Source organism: Etheostoma cragini, chromosome 6 (genome assembly GCF_013103735.1).
Source record: "Etheostoma cragini isolate CJK2018 chromosome 6, CSU_Ecrag_1.0, whole genome shotgun sequence".
Classification (NCBI taxonomy): domain Eukaryota; kingdom Metazoa; phylum Chordata; class Actinopteri; order Perciformes; family Percidae; genus Etheostoma; species Etheostoma cragini.
The window spans coordinates 10,182,732-10,193,957 of record NC_048412.1 but is presented as its reverse complement, the minus strand read 5'-3'; the positions used below and the strand labels follow the sequence as shown (position 1 = coordinate 10,193,957).

The 11,226-nt window shown below is 39.5% G+C and overlaps 1 protein-coding gene and 1 long non-coding RNA gene across 4 annotated transcripts in view; one reads left to right on the top strand and one right to left on the bottom strand.

Moving 5' to 3' along the window:
• The window catches only part of LOC117946025, a 19,033-nt gene extending 9,084 nt beyond the window's left edge, over positions 1 to 9,949 (top strand). The window contains exons 2-3 of the long non-coding RNA XR_004656951.1: positions 8,629 to 8,632; positions 9,939 to 9,949. This is a non-coding gene — a long non-coding RNA (uncharacterized LOC117946025). The remainder of the gene's footprint in view (positions 1 to 8,628; positions 8,633 to 9,938) is intronic.
• The window catches only part of LOC117946024 (CUB and sushi domain-containing protein 3-like), a 219,942-nt gene that overhangs the window by 168,746 nt on the left and 39,970 nt on the right, over positions 1 to 11,226 (bottom strand). For all 3 annotated transcript variants that reach the window (XM_034873814.1, XM_034873812.1, XM_034873813.1), the window contains exons 4-5: positions 9,243 to 9,437; positions 112 to 352 (exon numbers count right to left, since the gene is read on the bottom strand). In XM_034873814.1, coding sequence (XP_034729705.1) covers positions 112 to 352; positions 9,243 to 9,437 — 436 coding nt within the window. The remainder of the gene's footprint in view (positions 1 to 111; positions 353 to 9,242; positions 9,438 to 11,226) is intronic.

Here is an 11,226-nt window from a genome sequence, read left to right as displayed (position 1 = left end):
GCACTACACACACACACACACACACACACACACACACACACACACACACACACATCATCTGAGGAAATGCAAGCAAAACACACCATCACTTCTCGTGGAAGATCAACTCACCAAATGGTTGCTGGTTCAGATCCTTCTACTTCCAAATAATCAGACTTCTCCTCCATCTGAAATTCAGTGAAAACCAGGGAGATGGTGTCCCCCGGATCTGCCAGGATGGTCCATTTACACTCCCCACTGCTGCCCAGGCCTCCAGCACCTCCACCAGCGCCAGGGGAGTCACCACTGGGGAAATCAAAGCTGGAGATGAGCCCACTGGAGCCCCTTAGGGTGCCACCGCACGTGTCCTCCGCTGTCAGTTACCAAAGAGATAGTAGGGTGGGGAGGGTGAGGGGAGAAAAGACACATGGTCTCTGGGTTATTTCAGAACTTTTACTCAAAGTTCAAAATAGGAATAAAGTGGCTTCAAGCATAAAACATTTGCACCTGTCCCCTCAGATACATGCAAACCAGAAAGACCAATGTGGAAACTAATGTTAGAGCTGCTCAAGCCATTTAGACTAAACTATTTCATTTCTTTTTCACACATCCAGTTTGTTGAGTCCCATTTCTACAATTATTTCCAAAACAATTCTGCTAACAATATAAAACAGAAGATTAAAAAGGTTGCTAATGTTGTCTTCACACTGGCAACAGTGTAATATTCTGACAATGGGCAGAACTATTTACCAATTAATGATGTGCTAATTCTGTCACAATTTCATTTTCTTCGGTACAGTTGGTAGGAGGAAAAGTCCTAAATATATATTTTGTGCTTTTTCTCTCTTTCTTGTCTCCACCCTCCATCCAAGAGTCAGTAATTCATCAATGTGTCTTCCAAGCCCACTCGTGTTTCAGGAAACAAACAAATGGTGATAAACAGGGCTTGTAATGCTGTGAAATTGTTTATTTTTTCTCCAATGTGGGAAGCACGGTACGTCAGTTGAATGTTAATGCACTCTACCATAACAGTCGCTTGCTCTTTCACTCCACGTCCCTTTTCCCTTCTCTCCCCCACCCCTTCTTACATCTCTCCACCTCACTCTCTCCATTTCTCTCCTCCGAGCCCTCTCAGATCTTTCTACTATTACTCACCACCCGCCACTCTATCCCTGTATCCGTTTTTTCTCCCTTAAGAATTCTAATGATGGCAGGGCTTTCACAGTTTTCACATCATTTAAGACTAATATGTGACACTCAGCTGTGCTAGCTGAAACCTTTGATGGCTCAGTGCTCCACTCAGGGCTGTCAGAGCTGCCAGCCTTAGAAAATTCCTGTATGCTGCATTACACGATTGGTCAAGGAACAAGAAGCGGGTGTATGAAATTCAAAAGAAGATAAAGAAAAAAGGGGAGAAGATGGGAGAGCAGGAACTGCTAGTTAGCTTGATCCATGTCCTTTGACACTTTAACTGAAGCACAGCAAATGATCAAAGTCTTCATAGGAAGGGCAGAGATGGAACGTATACGATTCATATCAAGGGCTGACTCATTTGCACACCACACCAAGGGCAGTCTATCATTTGTTGAATAGCTGCAGCCTTGTAACAACAAAAGCCTGTCGAGTCATAATGATTTGTTTTTGGTTTGGATCACCATCTCCACCTTATGACACTTCGCATGAGTAACAAATTGTATATCCCCTCAATGTATTTAAGACAACATTTCAACGAGAGCCCAACAGATTTGTTGACTAATTAGCTCTAGGCTAAAATTAAACTGATATTATTAAAGTGCAGCACGTCTGACCAAAGGAGCTACATTACTTTTTAACGTTGATGACAAACAGGGGGGCAGCGTAACGGGCCCAAATGGCTGTCAAGACAAAAAGAGCGAGAAAGAAGTGGTGAAGAAGTGTTAGATAATCAGAGATGCAGGGAGGACTGGAGTTGAATTGGAAAAAGACAAGTGGAGAGCAAATCAAGAGTGAAAAATAAAGAAAGATTAGAATTTTTGCAAGAGACAGACAAACAGAGAAGGAGCAAAAGGGAAGGAAAAGGAAATAACATGTCAGACTAATGTCAGAAAACTCCTACAGCCAAGCCTAAAACACACGTCTTTGCAGTCCACAACCACCCTAATATATTAGTGAATCCTCTAAACAGCTGAAAATATCTGTCCCAGATCCTCACATACATGTCCTAAGCTAGTCCAACTCATTCAGATGGTTTATCACCCCTCACCAACGGTACACTCTCTGCTGATGCGGTCATAATACCAGAATTCAGATTTTGATCTTAAGTTTAAAAAATAAATCAGATGAGCTGCTTTGGTGTCTGGATAGCTCACCAGGTCCACATGTAGAGGACCTGCGTCCCTTTGCTGCATGTCATTCCCCCTCTTTTTCCCCCTTCATGTCTAAGCTGTCTTATTAAATAGAGGCCTAAAATGCCAAAAGAATAATCTTTAAAAAAGTCATACTTCAAAACAATGGCATACCAGCTTATAATCAAACAGTCATGATTAAATTGTAAGTTTTTTCAATGTAGTTAATTTGGAATCTTACCATTTACAATTCAACAAGTATCACAATTTTGGTGAGGGTTAAAGCTGATTATCAGTAAGTGCTCCTATCACACAGTATCAGGATGGAATCACCAATCAGTTATTCATAATAGGTTTTACAGCATCTTCAAGCTAAAAAGAATCATTTTGGCTCAAGTCTTCTGCTTTGCTTTACCCAAGACTTCTCCACTTTTGACTTTGTATTCAAAAGTCAAGCGAATATTTTCTATGTTGATTCTTCAAACACTCTAAACCGTGACCGTTGCACTCATGCCATGTTTGGTTGACAATGGCAGCTAAAGAGATAACCAAACAATTCCCCAGTCAAAGGGAATTTGGCCCTAACAAAAGCAATATTTTTAATGAATCTATTTATTTTGTGCTAACATAAACAACTCAATCAGCTGGAATTTGGCAGCCAAGGGCAGAATTTACACAGCCATGATGGTGCATCTCTGTCACTATCTGGAATTCTTTTTTTATTAGAAAATGAAATGTAATGTTATAAAACATTTTTCGTAAATGAGTTACTTAAACATAACAATTTAAACGTTAAAACATCTAGCAATTAAGTGTTTTGTAATTTTTTTGTAAACATAAATATCAGCAAAAGAGTCCAAAAAGACACGTCTACATTGGTCACTTAACTTGTATTATTATTATTATTATTATTATTATTAGTTGAAGGAATAGAACTATAATATTTATCCAAGAATCTGCAGGGCATCTGCTAGTGCCTAAGGGCATTGTACAATGAAACTTGATAAATCAATCAAATAACACAGCAGTAAGACTCTGTACTGTAGATAAAAGTAAATTAAGTTAGGTCGTGAGGTGCATGTAGACAGTGAGCAGAAACCACATGCTGCCATCCAACACAGTTTATATTCTGGGTTTTGACTGGAAGGCGTGAATGTTGCCACAAATGATACCACTGGCATTATAATAGAAAAGAAAGAGACAATGACTAGACTCTCCCATAAACCGTAAACAAAAATGAAAGGCCATTTTGTTCCGGAGATATATTTGTACACCAGACTAGGATGCTGGAACAAATGAAAAAAAACTCCTTTATAGTTTCCTCTGAAGTGGTTTCCATGATAACAGACTTGCTCTCTGATGATTGTTAAACATTATTCACATTATTATACAGGTGGTGTCAGCAAAAAGCCAAGTGCAAGAGTGTGAGTGAGAAGTAAAGAAGGTCATGTATGTAGCGTGGAAATAGTAAATATGGCACTGGTACCTGCCCATTGTCTGCAAGCAACTTTAAAGAGACTTTTCAGTTTAAGGAAAAAAGCTTTTCATTGGTTCACGTGCTATGGATTAATTACCAATTTTGCAGCACAGGGCTTCCTCAGAAGGGCACTGGATAGATTTCCACAACCAGGTTTAATGATACCTCACTTATAACTTATTGTCTACAGTAGCCAATTAAATTGCACAGGGAAATTTGGAGGATGCTTGGGAGTACTTCATTATTGTACAGAAGTGCTACGACAGGTTTCTTAGCCGTGTCTTTGAGAAGCACCCATGCATGGTAGTGTAAATCATGAATCGGCGAACTGCTGTCTCAGGCTCAAAAAAGCTTTGCTGCTTGATAATTTTAAAATTGCTTCCACTGGATAATGCCTTTCAGGTTTCATATATTCACATGCAGAATTTCATTGGGCTGCAAGGCAGCATTTAAGGTACAGTGTGCCAACGAGGTTTGGTGACATAAAAGACACTGAGTCCTGGGCAACGTGTTCCCGAGCAAATCATTAGAGCATGCTCTGGATTTAAAGACGAAGGAGGATCTGTCTCTTTTAAAAAACGGTGGCAGTGTGAAAAAAAAGAGAGAAAAGATGGTGGTGAGGATTAGGACTGCTTTAGCTGAGCTCATTTACATCCCCAGCATCAGCAATCTAATGCTTCTTGAGGAGGGATTAAGCCTCTCTCTCTTTGACTTTCATCAGATATACAACACTTGTCTTTGTACTTAGAAATATTCACCCCCAAGGATAGAAGGAAGGAACTCATGTATACACCTTAGGTTTTTCCTTTGTAATAATCCCTGTATTAATGCAAAGTAGTGACTATGTCTATCGTAGGTCCCTCATTTGCTCAGTTGCAAGTCATGTTAAACATTGACAGGGTTGAGAAGCAGTAAAGAGAGGATAAATGGTTGCAGAGATGCAATTCAACATGTATCATGCATATTGCTGGGAGTCATTTTTTTAAGGTGACTATCTCTCTGTAATTTCAGGTTTTTAAATTAATAATAAAAGAGGATGATTCACTGAGCATTATGGCACCACACAATCAAAATGTTACATATGGTCAAGGGATATACAGTATGTCATTTTGTTTTATAAAAAATGAAACTCATATCATTCTTTTAAAATCAATGAATATTGAATATTAAGTATCAGGATTAAGTTGGTAAAATAATTCCTAATGCAAACACTATCACAATGGTGATTGTTGTTAAGCCTTTCTGACAGTAGATTGGTGAAGATGTTTTCGTATCAAGTCTAACTGTGGCGGAGAACTTGGCTCTCACTTCGACAAAAAAAATAAAAAAAAATACCATTGGTAAGTACAATTTAAATTTGTTTAATCAATTAGCAGAGAGAACTGCGTGTTTAGTCCAGTGACGTTACGACATGGCAATGTTTTAAAGTTTTCTGTGGCCTAATTCTCTTATTCTGTTGGACAGCGGCTGGCAGCAAGAATGACAGTGTATCAATAGACCATATTCACATGTTCCCACACTGTCCCTGTTTGCTGTCCTGTGCCTGGTTTATTGAGTGTTCAGAGAAAATTTAGATGGAAAGAATCAAATGGGCTCCTGTGACAGGCAGTAGCACCCCCCGATTAGAATAGCCATTAATTCTCCATTTCACTGCCTTTTAATGCTTTGAGTCGATGCCGTCTGTTTTTTTGAATGCAAGTCTTTCAGTCTATTTAACTCCATTAATATCAACTTACTTGTTTTTGTCTTTCTGTCAACCTTTCAAGCTATATTGTATATTGCAGTATTGTTACCTTGCAGTATTGTTACCTTTCAAAGCAAGAGTGACACAGGATAAACATGTTTATGGTTCATCTAAACGGGATAATACCTGACATTATGAGGATTTCAAACTAACCACAGTATAATAAGGGATTCCTATAACCTTGCCAGGCACTCAAAGCCATTTAAGCCATACATTTTGATTTTCTCAATAACCGAGATAATTAAGCATGATGGCTGTGTGTAGGTTGTTTCATAAGGAGTCAAACCAAGGAAATGAAATACTAAATTACACCACTTCATCCATACCGACTTCAACACTGTGCCTCCACGTTAAAAAACAACAATGACCCCTTTTAAGTGAATTGAAATTGATAACTGTCCACCATATACAGACACTGTATGTATATCTGATAATTCCACAGTTTAGGGATGAGGTTTAATATTGGTTTTAATATTGGTCAAATTTGGGTTATAGCACCTCATTATCCTGCTTTAAACACAGCATTTGTATTGAAAGATTATATTGTATGTGTCCCTGCACTTTTCTTTTTCCTCTATCCCTTGGTCTTTCTGTCAGCCAGACTTTGGAAGTTGGATGAGGATGGAGAAGGGAACTTGGATTAATATGAAAGAGAGACAGATAGTAACAAAGGGCAGGTGACTGGTTAAGAGACTGATGTTGTTGGGAGGCGGTGGGGGGTAGAAGGTGGAGTGGGGAGAGATTTTGTGCGGCTGTGAGTTTTGTATGAAACAATTGATGAGCAGAAAGGGCAGAATCTCTGAGGAAATAAGATCAAAAGACCATCTGCCCACATACAGGAGCTGGGCTAGATTTAGTCAAGAGAGAGAGTGTGGCTCAAGCATTGCCCAAGCCTGAAAAGGAGGGATGTTTCTGGCCTGTGGCAATAGAGGCTAACACCATCCTTAAAATGGAAAGGAACCCTCCATTTGCAGCTTTTTGTTTCCTCAAAGCTTGCTGTTTCTCAAACATTTGCTGTGCCATTTGCTTTTTGCTGTGCTTTGCACTGTAGAATGAATTGGCATGAGCAAATATGCGTTGCTAGCTCTGGGATTTTGTAGGACTGTTTATTGAAATGAGAGGGGCTATCTTTAACTCTTAGTATATACTCTCTTCGGATGAGTTTGCACTCTACACCTAGTATAGAAACCAGCATCAAAATGTGTTAACTTATTAAATGAAGACTTGTTGGCATTTCTTGCTTTTCATTTCAACATAGAAAACTATAAAAATCCATCTGCTTAAATAAAAAGGGAAAATCAATGCAACACAACAGATAAACATCACCCACTTGTTTCCAACAATATATTAACATTCAAGTTACTAAATATATAATAAGTATGTTGCCAGTTGCAAGTGTAATATGTTTACTATCTATCACGTGCAGTGAATGATTAATTTGCTTTTACATCCATTTTGGTCCATTTGAAGAGAAGCCTACATTTACGGTAACCAGATAACGGTACTACAGAGAAAGTGGGTTATTTTTACATCCATGTCGGAGAAACCGAGGGAAAATATTTTACTCGACAGTAAGTGGAACCAAAATGTGTGTTCTAATCCAGTCCAATTCTTACCGGTCGCGTAGGAACCAGAACAAAACTGTGTTTCAGTACCCAACCCTATGCTTAAGTCTTTCAAGCAAGATGTTGTGATGCACTGTGTCAAAAGCTGTGTTAAGGTCCAGCAGCACCAAAACCAACCATTCAAAGGGCTTGACCTATAAAATGCTCCATCGCTTAGAGCATTTTCACCGGGCGATGCTTACAAATGTGTTGATGTTAATGATTTGACTTTTACCCACACTTGTAATCTGGTTAACAGTAAAAATTATCGTTATTGTTAGGTCACTTTTCCTGAGGTAGACAGAAAATTCACTGGTTAAAAAATGTCCACTACATGTAGCTGTTTGCCATATTCTTGTATCAGCTGTCTCGACATTCTCAACCTGGAAGGAGAGGGAAAACTGTTGACATTGGAGTTTTCACAGTTTCACAAATTTCATTTTAATTTCACGTCCTCTAAACTGTGGCCTGAGAACAGTTTTTCTCTGATGTTCCTCCGGGATATGGTTGCTACCAAAAAATGTACAATGGCTCTGGAGTTGGTGAGTAACCATAATGGACTAAAAGTGTATTTATTTTTTACAGCCCAACATTTTCAGATAAAAATAAAACTTGGTGAGCTTTTAATTGCTTGCTTTGTAGCCTATGTAGTCCGAGAGTAAAGGGGAAAGAGACATCAGCAAGGCAGCAGAAGGAGACAGCTCAACAAATAAAGAAAAACATTAAATCAGAAAAACATTCCAAAGAAGAGGTGCCCAAAAACTGAGTCAGCAATTTAAGTACAGCCCAAGTGGCCATGCAACAATCTATTAGATGTACCGCTCCTGCAAACAGCATTAATGTATTTAAGCTTCTTACTCTACTTGGAATAAATATTTAATTAACCTTTTGAGCTATAGAGGCTCTAATCAACTTCTTCAACATGATTAAAATCATTCCAGCCCATTAGAGTGCAAACAAATTTACAGATCTAATAAAGCCTTGCCAGACTATACTACACCAGTCACCCAATCACATGCCATCAAGCAGTCAATCATGTCTCAGCAATAAACGTAAAGCAATTCAATCAAACTACAAGAGGTCAAAACAAACCAATCATCTGCTCATTGTAAATGTCTAAGAGTAACCCTAAAAGGGGAAGATAACATGTATTCTCCACGGTACCCTACAATCACATTGTAGAGCTGGTAGTAAACATTGGCAGTAGGGCTGTAACGATGTGATGCAGAGTGAGAAGGCAGAATCCCGACACACCCCTTCAAACTCCCAGAGTTATCCTTCCCGTCCAGATGACAGTATCTCATCACAAGTTGCTTTTTAAGCTCCTTTTTTCTGCTTTTGGAGAGCTACGTGACACATGAAACTATATTGATGCGGACTGGCGAGTTAAATCGGCCGTCCGAGAGTGTACAAGGCAAACACACAGCTGACAACCTGCTGGTGGAGGCGCTGGAGACAGGCTCGGACGTACACTTGTGTCAGTCTCGCAAGTGGATTCAGGGAAGTGGCTGTGTGTGTACGACAAAGAACCAAACATCAACGCCCTTACAAGCCTACAGCTGTCCGCAGACACTGAGTGAGAAAAGCACAGGAAATTCCGTTTCCTGTGCTTTCTTTTGGAAGGCTGGCTGCACCTTACTAGCTAGTCAGTTAGCCTGAGGTAAACGCTAGCTATCAGTAAACAGAAGGTAGTGTCTGGTGTGTGCGCCAGTGTTTATGCGTTCGTGCGTCGGCCCGCCCCCACATTTGGCGATTGTTTAATTTAGTTTCATTTAGGACCCTTCACAGTACTGTGAAACAATAGCCATTTAATTTACTCTGTAAATGTAATAGAACTTGATTGAAGAAGAATTTTCAACATGCTCATCATCATCCACAATGCAGCTTGTTTTTCAACAGTATTTTGTTACAAAGAAAAGTGTTATAGCTTTGGCTATTAAGTATTTTACTGAGGTATGTTAATACTTTGCATAGTTGATATTGTTCTTTGGTGTTCATACAGGTTTTTCAAATGTTATTTAATAAAAATCTCTTCTTTTTCCTCAACCACCAAAAAAACATCACCTGCAATTAAAACGATTAGTAACTCATTTTCAATGATAAAAGAGCCTCACCTCTGCAGATTGGCACAGGGAAGTCCCACACTGACACCTCAGCTGCGTTGGTCACACAGGTGAGGAGTGAATGTCCGTCCAGGACGTAGCCGGTGACGCACCGGTAGCGAATCTTGTCACCTACGTTGAATTGAGTTCCATTCAGTATGCCTTTGGGTGGAACCCCTGGGTTACCACATGAGCTGCTTCTTAGCTCTGGGAAATAGAAAGAGAAAACAGTATTGTTAAGAATAACACTGTGTTGCTGTGTAAAATATCTAGTAGAGTGTTTCCTAAATGTTGTCTCTAGTCATGTAAGCAAAGCAATTAGGTTGTATTTTTATAGTTTTCCTACCTAAAAGATGTGATATTTGTGCTGGTTAGTCACCTCAACTTAAGCGTTAGGAGTATTTATACATGATTACTAGCTGGTAAATGTTCAGCACACATCTGCTATTTATGCCATTGCGACTCAGATGCTTATTTATGTCTGAAGAGCTAATATTATCTTGGGATAGAAGATAAATGCACTACTCAGTGAGTGGTGAAGTACCGCAGTGGTGTTTTACTCATCTCTTTAGATTAAGAGTCCACAAAATAACAAATACATAACTGGGAGGTGCAATAAGGGGAAGGGAAAACTGGTACATAGTCACAATGTGAAAAAAAGAGCAAGCAACAAGGAAAACAATGGCAAGAGGACCTTAAAAGAAGAAGCTACAGATGCATAGTATAATTATTTTTCCTGTAAACTCCTATATGGCCAAGTTGCTTAATAGTAGAGACAGAAGTCAAAACAAATTCCTCATCACACACACAAAGAAAACAAAAAAAACATTTAACATGAATAGTGTGCTTCCACAGGAATGGTCACCTAACTTTTGGCACATTTTACTGTGCATCAATAACTGTCGATGAGTCATCAAATGACATCTGCTGACATGACACATCTCTTTCATGTTACTTCTGTCAGAAGTCCCCTGCACATGTCCAGCCTGCACAAAATGTATCAGCAACTAATTGATTTCAAGCCCCAGTACAGGACATTACACATCCTCGGCTTTGTTTTGCCTCAGCAGGTATATGTTGACTAAGTGCTGACTATTCAGCTTGAATGCAACATTGGGTCTGTTTCTAAACTTAACACCTGTGTGAGCCAGTTTTTTTTAAATTTTTTTTAAAGTTTTTAAACCGTTTGTGGCGTTAATGATTGTGTCTGTCGATTACGTTTAAGTCACGTTTGCTAGCGCTCTACACAGCACACTAAACACTACCTGGACTGAGTGCTGCTTACAGTGTTAATGAGGGTTAGTTCACACTCCCTGGGGTGACCTGCCTTCCACGTGAGAGCAGTGCTCATTCGGCTGTTATCACTGATAATGCCATCCCGGTCGGGATGGTTACCGCTCTCCTTCGGAAGTTCAGCCAGGGTTGTGCGCAGTGCAGGACACCTGTGACTCGCCTCAGCCACCACGTTTGCTTATGACATCAGAGGTGAGAGCCATGGGCAACCATTTCCGGCCCGCACTCATGTCAATCAAACTCTTGCGAGAGCCCCTTTGAAGGTGCTCCAAGCACAGACTGAATTTTGTTCTAGAAGTCATGTGCAAGCAGCACCTTTAAAAACAATATAAATTAGCACAGTAATATTATTGAATATATACAGTCAGTGCATCTTAAAAGATACACTTTGGTCAGCTTTATGATGAAGAAGACTATATAACTGAATTTATGGTTTATGATCAATAGAACCAAATTAGTATGATCAGATCCAGGGTTGTGTTGTTGATCTGAATACACATCTTCCTTCTTTCCTAAAGCTTGTGACTGATCATGCAGTAGTGTTGCAAGTTAAATTGTTATTGTTGATATTTGACATCTGTTTATGGCCAATTATTCCATCTGGCAAGCCAGGAAATAAAAAGCCATTTTTACTTTTGCCTACACCGTGTTAGATGGATCTCCTGTATGGGAACTTAGACAAAAGATAAGGAGAAGCATACAC